The sequence below is a fragment of the Oreochromis aureus genome, linkage group 14 (genome assembly GCF_013358895.1).
Source record: "Oreochromis aureus strain Israel breed Guangdong linkage group 14, ZZ_aureus, whole genome shotgun sequence".
NCBI classification, from domain to species: Eukaryota; Metazoa; Chordata; class Actinopteri; order Cichliformes; family Cichlidae; genus Oreochromis; species Oreochromis aureus.
This window is the reverse complement of record NC_052955.1, coordinates 16,995,436-17,016,866: the sequence shown is the minus strand read 5'-3', so window position 1 is coordinate 17,016,866 and position 21,431 is coordinate 16,995,436. Positions and strand designations below refer to the sequence as shown.

The window sequence follows — 21,431 nt, the reverse complement described above, 5'->3', positions numbered from 1 at the left end:
GCATTTGGCCCTTGGAGCGACCCTCCTCCCCCCAAGCCAATGCCAAACTCCCACCTGCCACATTCCCACTGCTGTCCGCATGTAGGCTTTAATAATGAATCACTTTTGTGCTCGTCCCGGTGATGTTTGCAATGACAGGCGCAGATTTCCGTCACTGCTGCCCACTGTACATGTCAGAATAACACTGCTGTTTACCAACTAATGTTTATTTTTCCTTCTTTTCTTCAGGAGGAGGAGGAGGAGAGGGGTGTGAATAAGACTGATGCTCTGACACTCTCTGAGTGCTCTCTGACTATCCTGCCCACACTCAAATCCCTAACAGATTAGGTGTATACATTTTTAAAAGTCGTTTTTCGGCGTGCAGTAAAACCTCGCTCGGCGTCGTACCTGCCCCCAGGTTTAAGGAGTGTTCAGGCACAGAAGAAAAGGAGGCTTTCCTTTCATTAAAACATTAAGCTCACAAGCACAGAGGACTCCCGAGGGCGTGTCCTGAGAAACTTTTCAGCAGGATTTCCCTCGCATGTTGACGGGATTCCGTCCTGAGCTGTGAGTATTGCATAACTTAATCCATTGTTTTTCTTCTGGTGTTTTCCAGGTTATGTATTATATTATAAATAAAGAAAATAATTGAAAGAAATAAATAAAGATTACTTATCTATCCCAGTTACAATATCTACAGAATATATATTATAGGTTTATCCAAACTATAGCAGACTAATTACAATTATAATTGGGTAAATATGCCACTGATTTCAACGTAACAATCCTCCACAATCTATTACAGATGTAGGCATTATAGGAATATTATGTATTGCTATGACTAAATAAATGTCCCAATCAAAAACACACGCAAACAGAGTCCTAAATAGATTCTTTCCATATTTATCACCCCCGAGCGTCTTAAAATTTCCTCTCAGAAATTGTCAGACGGTGAGAAATATCTCGTGCCCGTGATATTACCAAAAAAAAGAAGAAGAAGAAAAAAAAGAAAGAAAAGTCTATTATTATCCGTCGACGAGGTGAGCTTCTGGTCCATTTCAGTGGCAGAGGGAATCCCTCAACGTCACCAAGGATACCAAACACAACATCAGGCACAAATATGGGCATGTACGTCAGCGGAACTCCGAGGCGGGACTAGACCGTTGAAATGTCTTGCTTCTACTCTGGGCTTCATTCATAAGACAAGATCTGCTACTGTGCACCGTAATATAGCAAACGTCCTCCGGCGTTCCGTGAGCGGACTTTATGGATGTATATTTGCACGTTTGATAAGGTCGGATAACGGAGAGCATTGAGAGGATTTACCGCTGAACCGGGGAGGACTTCTTCACAGATTGAACTGGTAGACCTCCCTCCCCCGTCTAAAAGCGGGGAACTGGATTAAGAGTCTTCATGCAACTTTTTTGGAAAGAGACCAAGAGCGTTTCACCGGGGAATAACAAGAAGACTTACACAGGTAAGAAACGCTTACTTTTTGTGGCTGTGAGCGCAAACGGTTTGAGAGGAAAAGTCGCCTTTTGAAAGCGCACTATTTTAAAGTAGGTCGGGAACATCTGTCCGCTTCAGACTGCTTCATAGGAGATGCTTAAAGACAGTTTTCCCTGCTGACACCAGTTTAAACGCATAAAACACGCTGCTGCAGGCTACTTATTAACCGCCTGCCATCATTTATGAGAGAACAGCCTAATTTAAAGCCAGCGCCAGCTTGCTTTGGTTAAGTGCACCGAGTTTAACATCGTCATTCTCTCCCTACAGTACCTCTCCTCCTTTAGTAATCTTGTGTGTGCCGCTGCCCTGCCGCTGCAGGTGACATCGCTCTTTCTCCGGTACCTGCAGGTGTCGCGTTCTCTTTCGGCCCCCCCGGGGAGATGTACCAAGGATTTCCCGGCGACCCAGACAGCGGTTCCCGTGGAAGCTCGTCTCCATCTATAGAGTCCCAGTACCTTTCCTCCGTGGACTCCTTCGGGAGCCCGCCGACCACCAGTGCTCCACAGGTAAGTTCCAGTCAGCAGACTGGAAATGTAGTGAAAACAAAAGTCGGAGAGCGTTTTTTACCTCGGATTGTTTATTCATTTAAAAATGCATCATGACTGACACGCGATCACTGGGTATGAACCTATAATTTAATTATGACATGTGCTTTTGCTTAAGCACACTCTGCATGGTGTGTCAGTTGTATAAATATACAGAATATAAACGTATTTATGGCTTATGAAGCAGTGGGCTCTGTCACCGCTGACACAGAAGACCGACTACACCAAGTCAGCACATTTGGTGTATCCGGTCTTCTATTTTATTTGGCACGTCTAAGTCAGAACTTAAATGACCGGGATGACTGGATGTAAATTCAACGTTTGTGTTGACTGTAGCCCCGGCGGCGGCGTTGACAACGTGTTCAGCGCGGTTGACAGCGCTCTGGAACTCTCCGACGTAAGCGCCGCAGCCCCGCCCCTTTGCCCCGCTTCTCTCCTTCCACTCGCTCCGCTCTCCTCTCGCCGTGACGTAAATGCCCGTTCTATTTTGGAGTGCTACGTCGCGTTGCCAAGGGGAACACCGGGGGTGTGACGGGGGAGGAGGAAGGAGGCGGGAGAGACGCCGTTTAGAGAAAAACGATTGGTGGAGGCGGTCGCTCTCAGAGCCGCCCGTCCAAACGTCTGAACGCGCTTTCAAATGAATATTAATGAACGGCGATACTCCCCCGAGTATGAAATATAAAATACCAGCGACAGATTTGAGCTTTCCACGACTATTTTTAGACATGGGCGCTGAGGAAAAATTAATAGCCTGTCTTTTTTATTTAACAATAAAAACACCTACAGTCGTAAATTTCAAGTTTTTTTTCTTTTCTTTTTTTTTTTTTTGTTTAAAGTTAAACAAAACATTCTTGAATACCCTTTTAATTCAAATTCTCTATATAATGAGAAATCCAAGGCTGTTACCTTAACACGTTTTGGCTCCTACCTTTACAACAAATAGCATTTCCCCACTCTTTGGTAAATCCCACGGAAAAGGTGGTTAAATGAATGTCAAGAAATGGAAACAAGTCAGAAACTGGGTCTAGGTAATATAGGCCTACAACAGGGGTGTAAAACATAATACCCCAGTGCCAGAAGTGGCCACAAAAGTCTTTAATCTGGCCCACTTGACAGCTTTGGAAAATGTGAAGAAATGCATAAATTTTAAATTTTTTGCTGTATTTTTTTCATAGGTTTTATGGCTTTTGTACTTCTCCCAGGGCTATTTATACTTCACCAAAGTAGTAACAGATAAACAGCTAAATGGCAGAATGTTCCTGTTTTTTCACTGTCTACTATAGAAATGTATGATTTATAAAATGAGTTTACTGTAGAAAAAATAAATAAATTTAAAAAAGGGCACTCTGTCAACTAACAAACATTTTCAGCTTTATAATTGCAGGACAGTCTGCGCAATGAGCTAACAGAACTTCTTCCTTAATTTTACACATTTATTTCTTACAATTTAAGCCCCAAGTGGAATTTCTCTATCACCTAGAAAGACTGAGTCATATTACTTAAAACTGCACTTGTTTTTCTTATATTAAAATTTTTCAGGGTTTAATGTATGATTAAATGTCTGTGGGCTGCATGTGGCCCACAATGTGAAATGAGTTTGATACCCCTGGCGTATAATGTCTGATCACTAAGCAGTCTTAACACTGTATCACGTCAGGTAGCCTAAACCTTTCTTTATGTAATTGTTAACATAATGGGTCCAGGCATATTCAATTATTAATGTTAATATTCTTCTTTCTGTTTGTGGCAGCCTAGCATGACTTTCCTAGTATATGATAAACACTAGTATCTCTTCAGCTGTTGTTTTATACATTCAGCCACATTCAGAGCACATGGTTTGTCACACCTTGTTGTAGTTTATCTACAGTCAGATGATAATAACAAACAGATGCAAATAGTTTTACGTGAAAACTGAATTTAAAGCATTTTACACTTTAAAGCAGATCTTTATTGCAGCTGATGAGAATTTCAGTGCATGTTTGTACTAAATGTATCCAGTTTGCTACAGTGATCAGACTGATGCACAGATCCCAGCTTGTTTTTACTGGTTTTTCTGTATCTGTCAGTATTTCTTAGCTGCTCTACGTGATCTGAGCTCTGGTCCATAAAACTTAATTGTCGACATCTCCTCCTCAGGAGTGTGTGTCAGCAAGTGCTGGCTTGAGCATTGTGGGCAGCGGGCCAGGGACAAGTGGCGGAGGTGAGATGCCCGGTTCATTCGTGCCAACCGTCACTGCCATCACCACCAGTCAGGACCTGCAGTGGATGGTACAGCCAACCCTCATCTCATCCCAGGCTTCTGGACAGAGTGGCTCCACCGGGACCACGACCATGACCCAACCAGCTTCACTGGTTGATCCGTTTGACATGCCAGGCCCGAGTTATTCTTCGGGGTCTGGATTCACCCCACCGAGTTCAGACACTCCAGGGCCAGCAGCCGGCCCTGTCCGTCAGTCCAGAGCCCGAACTCGCCGTACACGAGAAGAGTCTGTGAGTGAAGATGGAGATGTTGGTGTGTTAGTAAGTTTGCGTGCTTGAATGGTTTGTCTGTTGACCCTCGCATGTTACACATGCACTGCAGGTATATTGTTTACAAGGAAGCCAGTAAAGGTAATGGCGCTGTGTCTGTAATGTTAAGCAGTGGTGTGTGCTAACACTAATGGGTGGGTGGGTAATTAATTGGTGTATTTGGTGTTTGCTTTGGTATTTTCCCATTTGCACAAACCTACTAAACGGCTGAAGGCTAGTTCACTGTTCAGGCACAAGCAACTTTTATCTGTCAGCTGTGATTAAATGTAGCTTTATTTGGTGTTTTTAAGCTAAATTAGTCAATTAAAAAATATATATTTTTAAATAGCCAGTGTTTTTTTTTTAAGCTAATCTGTATTCTTCCTTATCTTAGCTAACACCCGAGGAAGAGGAAAAGAGACGTGTTCGTCGAGAGAGGAACAAGCTGGCTGCTGCCAAATGCCGAAATCGCAGACGAGAACTTACAGACAGACTGCAGTCGGTGAGCCTGGCCCTGTTCTTGCTTTCAGAGCGAATGATGATGATAATTGCATATTTTATGTTACCTCCCATAGCATCGTGTGGTGGGGTAATAAATGCTTGCATGTGTGTACAAGAGAGAGGATTATGGTAATGGGTGTTTAGCTGCAGCGAAGACAATTACAGTCCTCAAAAGAGACTATTGTACTTTTGGTAGTTAAGGCCTAATTAACATACTCTTCTATAAGCCTCCTTGCATATACGGCTGTAGGGGAAGCAGGGAGGTATTTCTACTGGAATAAACACAAAGAAGATTGGCATACCTAACACTCCTTTCTTCTATCTGCTGCACATCTTCTTCCCATTTCACCCACCTTTGCCTTGTTCCCGTCTCCTTCTTCCCCATTTTTTTTCATCCTCTGTACCAACCCACAGGAGACAGACCTACTGGAGGAAGCAAAGGCAGAACTGGAGGCAGAGATCTCAGAGCTACAGAAGGAGAAAGAGCGCTTGGAGTTTGTGCTGGTGGCTCACCAGGCAAACTGTAAGATCCCGTACCAGGACCAGCCTCAGCAGGGCTCAGCACAGCTGCCTCCAGTGCAGTCTCAGCTGCCTCCCCAGGCCTTACAACCGCCTGTCTCCATTGTGGGCTTGACTGTGAAGGAAGACTCTTTCTATCTTCCTCCTGCCTACACAGCCCATCCGGCCTCCACACAGTCCCAGCCTCCGGTTCAACAGCAGCAGCAAGTCCAGCAGCAGCCTCAGCCTGGAATAATGCAGGAGGTAGAGTTTTCTAGTTCTTTTTATGGCTCAAGTGAGCCAGCACCTGGTGGGCCATGCCTTATGGTCAACGACAGTGGTGGTGGTGGTGTTAACCATGACGATGCGGCCATTGGCAGCTACAACACCTCATACACATCTTCATTTGTGTTCACCTACCCAGAGGGAGCCTGCGGGGTCAGTGCCAACCAGCGGAACAGCAGTAGCGAGCAGTCGTCCGATTCTCTGAACTCGCCTTCTCTGCTGGCACTCTGACTGACCGACAGACACACGCATACACATGTTAACACACACGCACATTATTCTCTCTGGAAGTAGAGGCTGAAGTACAAGCACAGTACCTCTCAGCCTCACCGATTGAGGAAAAAAAATAACAACAAAAACAACCAATGGTTTACATCTGATTGGATTATAAGTTTACACATTCTGAAATGTATCCTAATTAAGAGCCATACAAATAGTTGCACATTAGGTCTAACCTTTAACATTCACTATATTTTAGTTTTCCATTACACTCGCAACTGGACATTATGGGTGAATAAAAACTGGGTTACGAAAACCGAGTCCATGTTGCCAATCTTAACTTCTGTGGCTTAACAGATTAATTCACAGTGAATTCCCTTATGCTTGTACTCTGATTGAGTAAGAAACAACACGATCACGTTACACTCCGACAAGCACAAGCGCCCCTAACTTGTTCCCTCTGTCGGTTGGCCCTCTTCCAGTGCTCCCATCCTTTTCCATGCTTTTCTTCCTCTCGCTGAATGTATTTGTGCAAATCTGAAATAGGGACGAAGGACGCTCTGTTCAGGGGCTCTTCTCGTGGGAGACAGGCTGCTGATCTCTCGCTCACCTCTAACTGTTCATCTGCTCGACTTCCCTTTGCTTCTTCATTTGCTGTTTGGACTTGACAAGTTAAGGATCTGAGTGTCACAGCCCGCCACTAAATCTTGTGCTTTTTCCTTCTCTCGTTTTTTCTTCTTTTTTTTTCTTTTTTTTAACAAAAAAACCACACAAAAAAAAAAATCTTCTGACGTCTGCCTACCTGCTGTGCGACCCATCTCTACCCATCTCTGTTTTCTCCTCTTCTGTCTCTTTCTCCTTCTCTCTGAAGTCTTCGACCCCCGAGAGCCCGAAGACACCCTCCAGCCCTTGGGACCTTGAGTGAAAGCCGGCTCAACTAACATGCCCCCCTTTGCACCCTGTCACACAAGGACATGGACGCAAGCCCAACCAAACGGAAGAGTCTTTTCTTGGAGCACGTTGCTCAAATCCTTACAGTGAACAGCAGCTAAATACTCTGAACACGCACACAGACGCATAATTGATGAACACACACATGCAAAAAAAAAAAAAAATGCAAGATGGATGCCACTGTCTTCTGCTGAGCCATTTTTCATGTTGTTCACACAATGAAGATTAGACACACCAGTTGTGAGGATATAGAGAGACTTAAGGAATTAAGGAAGCAAGCAGGAAAGGCTCTGAGGGAGTCCGGATAGAGGATGGCTCTCATTTTAACGACGGATTTTTGTGACCAAAAGTTTAAAAAAAAGGAAACAAAACAAAACAACAGCAGAAAAAAAGAATAAAAAACAAAACAAAACACACACACAAAAAAAATCTTCTCTTGCCAACTGTGTGGAAGGGTGACCTCAGTAAAAACACCTCCATACCACAGAGCCTCATCGCCCTGGGCCGACATGCGTATATTCACGCCATCGCTTTCAACAACTGACGATGTTTGCTGCAGCGCACCAGCTCAGAGTTTTGCTCACACTCATTCAGATGTGAACCGATGCCTTTATTTAGAGGAGAGACTTTTTCTTTTCTTTTTTTTTCTTTTTTGGGGATAGTGATTCAGACAACCTCTAAACATTGGGCTCAGTGGTCTCTGTACCTCCTCTGTTCTCTAGTGAGGATGAGGCGGAGGTGCGTTTATTGTGAGTGCGTCCACTCTGAGGCACCTGGCCCGTTTATTTCTTTCTTTATTGAGGTTGATGGGGCCAGTGAGCACAAAAGCAAGACCTGGAAACGAAAGGGGAGAACGTGTGGGCTGTTGTTTTGGAGTAAAGTGTCCTTTCCTTTGCCTGTGAATTTGTAATTTTTTTTTTCCCTGTATGTTTGAGTAAGAACCGTTATATATTTTAATGTTTATATTTGTTTGTGTGTTTAATTGTTTTGCATTGACCTCCGCTTTCTCCTGTACTGTTACCGTTTATTATTATTTTTGTATGTTTTGTCGTTTTAAGTGGGAGATTTCTTCACAAATGTTCCGATTATATCTGCATTGTACTTATTGTTTTATTATCTTATTGTATTTTTTTCATTTGGCAACTTTGGAGGCATGCTGTGCACTACGAGGAAAAAAAATTTAAGTCCATACCCATCTACATAGTTAAAGGTAACATGTATATATATAAAACTATATATACCATGATGTATGAATGTCTGTAGATCTAAATGGGATATTTTTGTCAATGAAGAACAAGATAAAATAGTAAAATCAATATTTTTCTAAATGAACAAACATATATATATATATATTATAAAGTACTGCCCTGTCCCTCAACATGAAGCACGATGTCACTGCCTCTGTCAATGTGTATTTATGTTTTATAAACGATATAAAGCACTATCCGAGTTACATTAAATGTATGTTTATAATGATGATGATGTTAGAAGGTTGTGGTAATGCCTTTGTTTTGTTTGTGTTTTCCTCTGTGAGGTCTGTCCCAAAGCTACTGACACCTTAACGCCACTTGCTCCTTAGCAGAAAACGAGGGCAAAAAAAGTGATTGAATGTCAATGCGCATATTAAAAGTGTAAGTGTTCAGATGAAAACATGACGATTAAACTGTTTGATTTTTAAGGACAAAGTATTTGACACCCAGTGTAAACATGCCACTCAGTGGCGTTCGTATTTCCGATAAAAAGTGTTTGAAGCATAACTGCAGCCTTGATTGATGGGCGTCATCATGTTAAAGCTGATCCCCTGGTATAATCGACAATACATGTTGCCTGTCTGAGATTAAAAAAAAAAAAAAAAAAAAAATCAAATGTTGTTATTGCATTTGCTGGATGAGAAGCTTTATTTTTCAACTAATAAACATGTTTATTCCAAAAAGAAAAGAAATTGCTGGATTAATGGTATAAATCTTTGCTAAAATGTGGCTCTGGGTGGTCAGAAAATGGGCAGACCTCATGTTTTTTTGTTTCGTTTTTTAAATGTTGTATAAGGACTGTGTTTGTACAGATGTTGGAGATGCCTTTTTGATCTCTATCCAAATGCAAATGTGATGAGAATATGTTCTGGTGTCAGAATAAGCATAAAACATATTCAATAGTTCTCATGTATATAGATTTTTGTGGTGCTACTTATACTAGACTACAACGATGAGACCGTTGAGCGGTAGAAAAGTTACACGTTGCCGTCACCGAAGGTCCAGACAAATGAAAACGCTGGCTGTCTCATCAGAATGTTGTATTCTGAACGAAAGCTGATAACAGTGAATTCGATGCAGCTGAAGGTCTGAATACTCAGTAATAGTTTAATATCAACTGCCTGTTCCATCTCCAAGTGTGAAAAATAGATCTCAGAGGGCCCTTGTACTGTACCTGCACTCCACATTTACATCTCTGATCATCACACAACATATTAGACTCATTCTTTAATGAAATTTGTTTGCTTTGGATTTAATTGAAATCGTTTTTATTTTTCCTTTGATAATTGTGAGGTTACAATAACAAATGGGTTGCTCATAAATTGGAAAAGGTGACACAAAAGGACGAGAAGAAATATCCAGCTGTGCGATGGCTATGATAGCATTAACTGAAAACAAAAAAGAGCTTTCTTATTTTTCTATGATGAGGTGAATGTTTCTATGTATTTCTATTTTTCCACAATTCCCATATGAGCTCCAGTTTCATATCATCTGTAATGAAATGCAATATTATTATCCTCTTGGATGAACATAATGTAGCAAATTACACAGTGATCAAACTGACTGCTACTATATGTCAAGTGTGATGATGTATTGCTTTAATTAACGCGTTTTCTTACAGTATTAAACGTTATCCTTATTGTTTAAAATAGCATCTAGTGTGAGACAAACGTCATAGAGAATTTATCAAAAAATCTATAATTTTTTATTCATATATTGATGATACATAAAGATTAAAGTTATAGAAAGCCACTGCTTTTATTGACATCTTTTCTTGTTTTTTAAATAAACCTTCATATTATTTTCTGTGAGTAAAGGTTACAGTTTTGGAATATATAATAAATATGGGTACAGAAGTGAAGGGCATGAAAAAATGCAATGAAAGATGTAATTGAAGATACATGCATTATTACATAATGTGCTCATGAAGGTGCTCTGATATCAAATTATCAACTGGTCTATTTTCTAGTGCATTTACTTCACCCTAATTTATTCTGTACGTCACAAAAATGTACTGTTTACTTATTTTTACAGCCTTATTTTCATTTTTTTTTTTTATCTTGGAAGAGTACAAAAGTGTATGACATATTTTCTGTGTCACTTTTGCGGTCTCTGCTCTGTGAGCTCCTGTGTCCGTTATTCCACCTCTGGCTTTGCATTTAAAAAAAAGTTTACATTATGTTTGTTTTTTCCTCATTTTCTAGTCTATGAGAGCTGGGTGAGCTGTCTCCTTTAATGATGGTTTGGCTAAATGCCTTACATTTTTCCCAATTTATGAAGAATTGCATAAAAAAAAACATATCTTGAGGTGCACTTCTCTCATTTTTTACACTTGTTTTGCTCTTTTTGAGCTCCTTAAAAGATTTACTTGAGTCGAGACTGCAGAAGTTGAGCAAGAATCTGAAAAGTGCATGTATGTCTGATTTTTCTGAACTGCAGTTTCTTTTCTTTATATTTTATTCTGATGATTATTTTCATACATTCCACAAAATGTAAAAAAAATAATAATAACAATAATAATAATAATAAAAAATATCCATCAGAGTTCTTTGGACATTAAGTATTATCTGCTGTACTATCTTGTTATGTTAAACCAATCTGATGTCTACTGTCACAAAAAATCCTTACATTTAACAACCTCCAACCAGATAACATTTTGCTTACGTTAATGAAATAACATGCTGTAATGCTCAGTTTACTCTGTGTTTAAATTCCAATAATTTACAGAAAGATGCAGATAGAAGATTACAATGTATTTATGAAAAGCAATATGCAAAAGATTCACTGCAAGTCACAAAATTCAGTTTATTTGTACATCCCAGTGTCACATATAGAGGTTCAAAGTGGCTCTTCTCTGTGAGGAGTATTGGACTGCTAGCAATTTGAGACTGAAGGACTGAAGAGCGAGTAGGAAAGTAGAGTAGCCAACTTTCTGACATATAAGAAGGTCCAAGACCATTTAGGATTTTATATATACCTATATGTAAGAGTCAGTCAAAAGTCAATAAGATGTGCTGTAAGATACTGGAAACCAGTGTAGCTCTGCTAAAACTGGACTAATGTGCTCCCTGTTATTTTATTTTTTTTCTTTTAGTTAATAACCTTGCAGGAGAGTTTTGGATAATCTTTTTGGGATGTCCAGAAAAAAAGAGCACAGCAGTTCCACTAGACATGAATGCAAGAACAAGTTTTTTAGAGTCAGGAACGGTTGTATCTTGGATATATTCCTGAGATGTCTTATTGATGGAATTAATGTGAGGTTTAAAGCTCAAACCAGAATTTAAAACAACCCCAAGACTTTTAACTTGTGGTTTTCCTCATACCCAGTGACTTGTAAGAGTATAATAAATTGATTATAAAAAGAAGACTCATAAAATGCTTATTTATTAATGTTTTTCATTAATGTGCATATTAATTGGTGTAAATGGTCTCCATTACTTATCTGTGCTGTGCAGAGCTTTATAGTGCCTTCTGGCTTTTTTTTTTATTTTTATTTTGTATTTTTTTTGTTTTTATTTGTTTTGTTTTGCTGGGGGAGGGGGCAGTTCATGTTTAATTTTTCTTTTTTCTTTTCTTTTTTTGTGTTCTGCCTGTGTTTGAGTTAAAAGCTACAGCATTTAGCAGAGTGAAGACAAAACACTGATAAACAGAAAGTGAATGCTTACCTCCATCAAGTAGTCAGAAACTTCACTCTGGATGTATTTTTGCTTCCACTGCTCCAGGTGAGGCCAGATGTTGCTCCATATCTGCTAAATGTTCATATCATCATCTTCTTGCTAACAAGTTAAAAAAAACTGCGTATTTTAAAACTTACGTAAGTAGTCAAATTCAAGTAGTGATAGCCCACAAACTTTAAAAATAAAGTGACTGTCACTGATTGTCACTTATAGCCATTCACTGAACGAAGACTCATGTTTGGTAAGACATCAAAACTGGCCTCCACTGTGAGACTGTAGAACGGCATGGATTTCTCTCAGCCAATCAGCAAAGATTAGGTTACATGAGCGACAGTGTCATTATTGCATCTGAGTGGCCTGGAGCAGTTCAAACGCTGATGTTTTTTTCCCCACATCATTCAAAAAAAGAAAAAAATTACCCAGTTAAATACAAAATGCAGTTTACATTATTTATGATTTAATTATTAAATTCATCAAGGGAAAAAACTATTCAAACCTACCTGAACCTGTGTGAAAAAATAACTTCCCCTTAAACCTAATAAGTGGTTGTGCCACCCCTTTTATTATTTTTGAGCCATTCAGAGGTGGATTTGCTGGTGTTTTGCTAAATAACCTAAGTATGCTTAAGCTTCAGGGCATTAACTGATGGCCGAAATTCTCCTTCAGGATTTTCTGGTACAGAGCTGAAGCAGCAAAGCAGCCCAAGACCAACTTCCACCACCATGTTTGACTGCTGGTATGATGTTCTTTTTATGGAATGCTGTGTTAGTTTTATGCTGTATGTAATGGGACTCAAATCTTCCAAGTAGTTCTGCCTTTGTCTCGTCACACTACAGAATATTTTCCCAAAAGTCTTGGGGATAATCCAGATTTTTTTTTTGCCAAATGCGCAATGAGCCTTGGTCAGCAGTGGTTTTCTCCTTATAAGTCTCCCATGGATGCCATTTTTGCCTAGTCTCTTTCTCATTTTTGAATCATGAACTCTGACATTAACTGAGGCAAGTGATGCCTGCAGTACTTTAGATGTTATTCTGGGTCTTTTGTGACCACCTGGATTTGTAGATGTGCTCATGCAGTGGTTTTAGTAGGCTGGCCAATCCTGTGATGTTTCACCACTTTGGTAACTTTTTCCAGACAGATAGATGTCAAAGATGTTCTTGAGGGTTTTTTTGAGTGTGGCATGACGTGTTGCTTTCTGAGGTCATTTATCCTTCTTCACTTTGTCAGACAGTGAAAAGGGTTCTATTTAAGTGATTTCTTGATTCAACCAGTCTGGCAGAAATCAGGCCTGGGTGTGGCTGTGAGAACAGATTCAGCTTTCCAGAAATGTGGTTAATGGGAAATGACACAGGCTAACAGAGAGAAACAGACAACCATTCACGTCTTTGACTAATGTTAAAATTTGTTTGATGATCTAAAACAAGCCTGAAAAAAAACATATATATATATATATATATATATATATATATATATATATATATATATATATATATATATATATATATATAAAAGAACTCAGGAAGGGGGCACATACTTTTTCACAGCAATGCGACATAAAAACAGGAATGTTTTTAAGTCCTGTAATATGCTCAAGTAATGCTCTATGTTTGAATATTTTTTTAATTTCGTGCATTTCTGATTGTCCTATAAATAATTAAAGTGAACATCACCTGATGCTGGCAGTGTTTTGTGTGATTTTCCGGTCTCCGTCGCTCTCTAGCGTCCCAGACTGAAAACTTTCCGACCGAAATGTTTCCGGCTCCGCCGGAAGTTGGGGACCTTTCCGCATGCGGTTGACGTCACCTCACAGTCGTGAACATGGCGTCCGTGACAACAGGTGAGAGCACAAAGGCCCGGCTAGCCGGTGTTAACAATTGGTAGATTTAAATTATTTCAGCAGTACTTCGCCAGATATTAACACTGGCTCCTCGTCTTGAATGTTTACGAGCGTTTGAGTTCACAGCGGTCCCCGCAGAGCAGCTTTTATTCGCAGCCACTGGAGCCGCTCACACGATGCTAACACAGAGTGCTAGGACAAACAGCCCTGTTACTGAGTTTTATGTCGCTCTCTTAAATATGTGATTTAATCTTTAATGGGAAAACAATCGTAAGGGGGAACTGTGTCCTAGATTAGCAGCCAGTTTAACCTAGGAATAGTCCAACTTGTCTCACCGCTACCGCTAACGCTAACGTTAGCCTACCACATCTACCACTCCGCTTTGTCCTCAATCTGTTAAAACTAGATGATTTTTAAATAGTTTATCTCTGATTTGCTTCTAAGTGCTATGACACTTTATTCGCCGTCTGTGTCTCCGCGTGGCCGAGTTTCACGTCGGGCAGAGCCATTGTTGTGGCAGCTGTTGTGCTTCCTTCACAGTTTATCTGCTCCTGCAGCCACAGGACGGTTCATATGTGGAGTTATAAATAACCTCCAGCTGGTCATGGTCAGCATGTGTTAGACATCAGTATGCTGCTGTCTCTGATGGTTTATGTCTCCCACTGGCGTCTTGTTACACTGTAGTATTACTTTGAACAGTCCCACATTACACTTAGTGTGGTCACAGGCTGTGGAAATCGTGGCCAAACTTGGCCAGGAGTTTTGGTTATTGCTGTTGTGTTTTGGTTTCCAATCTTTCTGTTTTTAACACAAGCAAACTGGAACAGTGTTTGTCTATATAAGAACAACAACAGACTTTTTCTGACACTGTAGACTTTTAAAAAATCAACAAGTAAAGAACTCTTTACTTGCAACTGTAGTTGTGGCATTATTTATTTATAAAGACCCGTGTTTGATTCTGCTTAAGTTGTTTGGTGGTTAATGTTTCAACCTTTCCATATTTCTTTTAAGCCACCTCAGAGTGGATTCAGTTTTTTAAGGATGCGGGGATCCCAGCTGGTCTGGCTGTCACATACGCCGTTTCCTTCGTAGACAACAGGTAAAGACATTTTGGCCTCGTGGACCCATTCATGCTGTGATCATGTGCACTTTATTAATGCTCTCATTGTTTGTCCGGATTGTTTAATCTTCTGCAGAATTCAGAAGAACATGTTAATGGACCTCAGTAAAGACATCATGATGGACCTCGGCATTACTGTAATTGGGGACATCATTGCCATTCTTAAACATGCCAAGCAGGTCTACAGGCAGGTGAGCCAGACTTGATCTTTTAATGTTATGTAAAGCTGAAAATTATTCACTGTTAACAATTGTGTTTGTCCAGAAGTCTACAGACAATATAATCATGTATTGATTTAAAATAGCCACCCCTATATGGTAGCGCTAGGGTTTGTTTTAAAATAGCAGCATCAGGTGCAGATTTCACTCAACACTTTGTTTTCCTGCTCTGTTTTTTTAAGGACATGTGCAAAATGGCAACTGAGGCCATCTCATCAGGACAGACCAGTGTTCAAGCGGAGCTCAGAAGAACTGCCAACACCCGTAAGTAATGACATTTTAATTTATTCTGTAAATTATGAGCCTTTATTAGAAGTGTTTAGGTTTTTAAATGGCTGTCATTGTTCAGCGGTGAGCAAAATTTTCCAGCAGTAAGTTCTGGTTGCGTCTAAATCACTCAAGTCACTACGGAGGTCAGACAGTTGGAATGACCCAGCAGTTTGACCCATTAATGAGCCAGGCCAGAGGCATTATGAATCATCTATTCCAGTGTAATGTGGTATGTCTGCGGGAATTACGCACACATCTGTGTGCGTAATCATTTCACCTGCCATGATTCAGAACTGAAGAAGCAGATGTAATCGGGCGGTTGAAGCTGTTTACGTTAAGGAAAAGATGACCTAACGAGTGAAAGATCCGGAGTTCAACCTCAGGAGGAGACGCACATTCCTTTGGGGTTGCATCAGAATGGGCAACCAGTTTAAAAACACTGCCAAATCAAACATGTGGAGCTGCCTGCTGTGGCGACCCCTTGTGAATAAGGGAACAGCCAAAAGTGGCTTTATAGTGTTCAACGTGTTATTTTTGGATTCACCAAGAGAGTAGAACAGACTTTTACTGGCCCAAAAAGTCCCCAAAATAACAACAACAAAAAATATCCCAGAGAGAAAGAGGGAGAGGGAGAGAGATAGATAGCCAGCCTTATCTTAGGGTTGCTTTAATGAGAATTACAGTTTTGGTCCTGGGCTTGTCTTTTCCTTTATTCTTCCGCCTCATTTATTAAGATTTTTTAAATTAGTATTTATCTCCCTCTGTGAACTGCACATTTTTCAGGTTACTTTTTTAATGTTTTGTGAAAGTGTGAATCCCATCCGTCTTTCATCTGTTTGGTACAAAATAAAACATATAGACTTAAGAAGTAAGATTGTAACAATCTTTTATTTTGTTCCTCAGCTGCCACTCGCATGATCGCCAACGCTTTGAGCCATGACTCTCCACCAGCCACGCCAACCCGCCGGCCTGACAACCGCCTCTCCGTCACAGTGTCCAACACGCAAGCAAACAAGAGTAACAAAGCAGGTAGATTAAATAAATGTATGTTTGTGTTTCACCCCATCCGTCCCCTGTTTCCTGTTTCCCTGAAGCCAGGAAAGCCCTCTTCTTACTCGTGTTTGTTCCTTACGTGCTCCCCAATTTGTTGTCAGTTATACGCCAACCAGCTGACGAGGGGAACGGTCTGCCTGTAGTGAAGCGTCGCCGCGTAACAGCTGAGATGGAAGGCAAGTACATCATCAACATGCCCAAGGGCACCACTCCTCGCACACGCCGAATCCTGGCCCAGCAGGCCAAGAAAGGTAGGCCTGAGGAGGTGGCCTCGCCAACAGCTCGCCTAACTAACGCGTTACTCACAACAACTAATCAAACCCGAAGCTCTAATGAATCTCCCTCCTAAAAACTACAACTATTGATCAGGTGCTGATGATCAGAGCCTGTTTGACCCTCACCGTCTGCCCTTGTTTTTACTAATCCTGCTCACTGTACCAACAGTATTTCCCCTCACACTGCTTTCCCCCCCCCGTTTGTCTCACATCAACCAAATTTTACTTCTTTTTGCTCTTCTGATTTTTCCTCCCTGGCATGAGCTTGCATTTGGATTGTGTTACAGATCTGTCCTTCAGCTTCAACAGATTTTCTCTAAATTCATGAAGGAAATGTCACTTTTCTACCTGTTAAAGATGCAGTGAAAATGAATTACCTGCAGCTATAGCTAATCATCTGCTGCTTTCATGATAAATTTACCGGCACAATCTAACAAACCACTGCAGCGCATTAAACTCACCGGAAAATCAAGTTTGCAACATAGAAGAATGGTGTACTCTGAAAAGAGTAATTATTAGCAATTGGGTGTAACTCCCTTCTGTGAAAAGACCAGGTCAGTGTTGACACATGTTTCATTGCCTTCTTTGAGGCAGCTTTTTTGTCTGGTTCAGTTAGTTTGCGGCGTTTACAGTTGTTGCAAATGCTTCCTGTGGGATTTACCACCACCGAATCAAGTTTCCACCATCTGAAGTGATATGACCACACAGCCAACAGGAACGCCCTTTCAGAGAAAGACTTCAGAGTCTGAAAACGGGTCTATTGTTTTCTTTCACACCACTTAAACTAACTTGGGATGTTTGCCAGTGTTTACTGCCTATCCCAGCTTTAACTGGTTTGTCATGTTAGCAATTAAATTAAGAGGTTTGTTTTTGTTTTTGTTTTTTTTTTTGAGGTGACTTAAAACAACAGGAGTTGATCCAAAATGTTTTCCAGGCAGATACATTTACACTCAACTCTACAAAAACCCACATACAAAATAACAAACACTAGAATATAAACATGGGAAAGCAAAATGAAACATTATAATATAAAGCCCAGTGATACACTGTTAAAATTCACATTTCTCATTTTTCTGAAAGAAAACGAAAAACTGGTTGTTGTGGGTGAGAAGAAAAGAACAAATCAAATGTTTGTTTAATTCTAATCAGTGTGGCTTTAGTGAGAGTTTTCAAAATAAAAGCAAAAGTTCTCAACATAGTACATGTATGGAGAATACTGTCAAAATTTCCAACATGTAATTATAAACCAAAAAATATATTTATAAAGATTCAAACAGGTGTTTTATTTTTTCTGCAGTATTCTTAAACCTTTTGTAAAACAATACTTTCAAACATTTTTATGACATAAAAATCAGAACCCCCTTTTTTTGGGGGGGGGGAGGACTCCAGAAGCACACAGGCTGCATTTTGGGGGTCAAAGGTCACTGCGATCTCCTGAGACTTGTTTTTGCACATAATCCAATAAGTCATACACCGACTATAACGATGCTTAATACAAATTCATGGTAGAATAACAGAAACTGAGCAAAGGTAAACTAACAGACTTTAAACAACAACTACAGAGAGGTAGTGCTGACAAATATTTCTTCACCTTCTCTCTTCCACTGTATTGTTTAGCTGATTAGTTTTCCAAGTAATCAAACTGATCTGTTGGGAAAAAATATCTTTTTTGCTTATTTGCTCTTCTCTTCATGAAGGTTTGAAACGCACGTCTGTGTTTGCGAGACTTGGAGCTGAATCGAAGGCGGACACGACGACGGGCAGTAACAAGGTGAGACCCGTCGATGTACATTAACTGTGTTCCGCATCTTAAAGATGAGTTCTGAGCTCATAGCGCTCATATGTTTGCAGCCGACCGGCGTGTTCAGTCGCCTCGACAGAGGGGAAGAAACTGCAGATGAGCTGAGAGCTGGAAACGCAGGTGAGAACGAGGACAACAGCGATGGAGAAGGCTCCGTCCTCCAGTATGCTGGCGTCCTCAAGAAACCCCCTTCCTTCCAGAAGAAAGAGTCTGCGATAAAAGCACCTCCCATCACCTTGCGGCGCCTCGGCGGCAAATTCAAACTACCTCCCTCTGATACACCCACCTCGTCCTCCTCACCTTCCCCAAATGGCCTCCCCCCTGCTAAGATTAGTGTTCTTCAGAGACTGGGAAAGCCCCCCGCCACACACTCAAACACCGGTGTGTCGCCCACACCCGCTGACACACAGGACAACAGAGTGACCAGCACCAGATCCCGAGCCCAGGAGAGGACGACCGTAGCAAACTCCAAGGTGAGCAGCAGCACCGGAGGAGCAGGAATGGGAGGAGAGTCCGCGGGGGCCCAGATGGACGTTAAAGCTATCAGTGTTTTCAAGAGACTGGGCAGCAAGAGAACCTAACACACTCACCCTACAACCACCCAAAAAATACTCTTTCTTTACACTATTTCTAAAGTTTGTATCGCCAACTTTTAGGATTTATCTTGCTGCAATATTTTTTGTTTTGTTTAGGCGGGGTGTTTGGATAAATGACAAAGATTATCATTTACTTTAAACTCATTATTCATGCTGCCATTGGAAAAACGTTTACCGTTTAGTGTCCAAACCTATTATTTAAGGACTCATTTGTTAGCTTAAAGCATGAGCTTGACATTCGCTACCCCCACCACACCCCACACGAGGATGCTGCTGCTGCTTACACTCCCGTCTGAGATTGCCCCTGAATGAATAGTGAGGCTGTAGAAAATGTTGCTTTTCCAAGAATAATTATGTAAGTGTTTTATTGATATTTACCTGAACATGTAAAATGTACAGATATTTGTTTTGGGTTTTTTATTATTTTATTTTTAAGTTGAAAACACAGGACAGCAGTCAAACTTAGGACTAGTTAGGAGATGATAAGTTAAAGTTAAATCTTCTAACCTTCACCTAAGAATTACCTCCTTTTCAAAGTAGGAAAAGTGTCAGTAACAAGCTTCTGAACTCAGACCCCGAACTTATAAGAGGGGAAAGGAAAAAATTCAAACTATTACACAGAACAACCTCGATGAACACTTGAATCTTTAGAAAGCACCACACCTCCTCCTGCTCTTCTTCTGTGCTTTGTGGAGTAGAAGTTGACACCTTCGAACTAAAGGCACCTTTTCTATCGTAGTACTGAACATTTTCTATAACCACCTACTTGAAAGCCAACTCACTAGAATATTTCTTTTGTTTTTATGCAATGTATAGATTTGTTAGACTTCACACACACATATTTTTCTATGTGGACGTTCTTCTATCATGACGTATCCTTACAAAAGGAACTCAGTGATGCCATCAGGCCCGGCTTGATGTAGTCCACTCAAACCAGTGTTGCTCATTACTCCTGATGTACAGTTTTTGTCTGTTGGGCTTCATGCCAGAGCTTCGTTACATTGTAAATATTTTAAAATTTTAAGGATTTTTTTCCCCCTGTGTTTAAAGAAATATCTGGAAAACACACCATGACATGTCATGTTTTCTTTTTCAAGGTATGAAGGAAAAGTGTGCTTGGAAAAAAAAATTAAATGATGAAAAGGTGTAAGATGTCTGGGTTTCTCTTTTTCTTACTACAAGAGGACGTTGAGACAGTACTTTACTGTTTTAGTGGGGATATCATCTGAATTTCAGGAGCGGGACCACTCCTCCTTCACACCCCTTCTGACCTCAGACTATAAATGCCCCTTCTCCAATACCTGCTGTTCTCACTTCCATGCCCCACCCTCCCCCCACTTTTTCCCTCTCTTCTCCTCTTCTCTCCTCCCTTCCTTCATTCACTTCTCGTTAGTACATGGGGATCTGCCCGGCCCGGGAGCCGTCGCCAATCCCCTTCGAGGCCTTCCCCAAACCGCAGCACCAGTTCATACTTCCTCATCCCTCTTCGCTCATCATTTCCGAGGATGTGGTCCCAGCTAGTGAAGGTGTTTTCAGCAAAGTAAGCATCCCCTCAAAGTGACATACAGCAAGAAAAGGGTTCAACTTCACTGAATATAAGCTGATTACCCAGCTGCTGGTCTGTTTGGGAAACCAATGGTGTTTCTACTGATCCATACATACATATTTTACATATTAAAAATGACGTAGTTGAGCATAGAGAAAGATAAATATTAAACTTCTTCATTTGAAATCTTTAGCAGCAATTTTCTCTCCTGATTTTTATTTACTTTGTTTGTTCTGGTAGTTTAGACTATCAATCAAAAAACTTCTAACCTAAAATTTACAGGCAGCCAATGAAAGTGTGATCTGCTGTGACACTGTGGAAAAAACACAGATGAATGTTTTAAACACTGATACAGGGAGGATACTGCACGCTGTGTCTTGTTAAAAATGTGTGAAATAAAATTGCCTTTAACTGGAGCTGTCAGTACGTGACACACCAAACAATACAACCCACAGACAAAAAAGACAATGATGTTTGTGTCTACATTAACATACTTTTTATTTAGCATCTTTTAAAAAATTAATTTAGAGGAAATTTATTTTTGCACAGAAGTAGGGATAAAAGCCGTCTCTGTTTTGCTTTAGAAGCAATAAACACTAATTTTTAATTTATCTAAAAATACATATGATGGTGTCTGACTTATCATTGAATTATTTATCAAAGCCTCAAAACAACACCAGCTATTATTCATTAGGTGCACCTTACTAGTCCTGGGTTTGACCCCCGATTTTACATCATGTCATAGATTCAGCAAAGTTCTGAAAACATTCCTGAGAGATTTTGGCATCATCTG

General features: G+C 40.5%; 2 protein-coding genes and 1 long non-coding RNA gene across 8 annotated transcripts; 2 read left to right on the top strand and 1 right to left on the bottom strand.

Moving 5' to 3' along the window:
- Positions 1–327: 327 nt before the first annotated feature.
- fosb (FBJ murine osteosarcoma viral oncogene homolog B) lies at positions 328–9,997 on the top strand. 5 transcript variants are annotated; one of them, XM_031744035.2, is made up of 6 exons: positions 331–1,456; positions 1,807–1,994; positions 4,170–4,553; positions 4,936–5,043; positions 5,457–5,804; positions 5,965–9,997. In XM_031744035.2, exons 1-6 carry the CDS (start codon positions 1,393–1,395, stop codon positions 6,028–6,030), a joined length of 1,158 nt encoding a protein of 385 aa, XP_031599895.1. In that variant the 5' UTR covers positions 331–1,392; the 3' UTR covers positions 6,031–9,997. The 5 variants fall into 5 exon arrangements, with proteins under 5 accessions (XP_031599892.1, XP_031599893.1, XP_031599891.1 ...); XM_031744032.2 differs by having other exon boundaries at positions 328–1,456; positions 4,170–4,523; positions 5,457–9,997; XM_031744033.2 differs by having other exon boundaries at positions 329–1,456; positions 1,837–1,994; positions 5,457–9,997.
- On the bottom strand, positions 4,410–13,680 carry LOC120443658. The gene is made up of 6 exons (XR_005615573.1): positions 13,593–13,680; positions 11,911–11,991; positions 5,961–6,056; positions 5,556–5,787; positions 5,396–5,468; positions 4,410–4,521 (listed from the first exon to the last, which is right to left on the bottom strand). It is a non-coding gene; the product is annotated as an uncharacterized LOC120443658 (long non-coding RNA).
- On the top strand, positions 13,611–20,239 carry c14h19orf47 (chromosome 14 C19orf47 homolog). 2 transcript variants are annotated; one of them, XM_031744040.2, is made up of 8 exons: positions 13,611–13,759; positions 14,771–14,858; positions 14,956–15,070; positions 15,280–15,361; positions 16,271–16,396; positions 16,522–16,596; positions 18,393–18,466; positions 18,547–20,239. In XM_031744040.2, exons 1-8 carry the CDS (start codon positions 13,741–13,743, stop codon positions 19,075–19,077), a joined length of 1,110 nt encoding a protein of 369 aa, XP_031599900.1. In that variant the 5' UTR covers positions 13,611–13,740; the 3' UTR covers positions 19,078–20,239. The 2 variants fall into 2 exon arrangements, with proteins under 2 accessions (XP_031599900.1, XP_031599899.1); XM_031744039.2 differs by having other exon boundaries at positions 16,522–16,671.
- Positions 20,240–21,431: the final 1,192 nt, after the last annotated feature.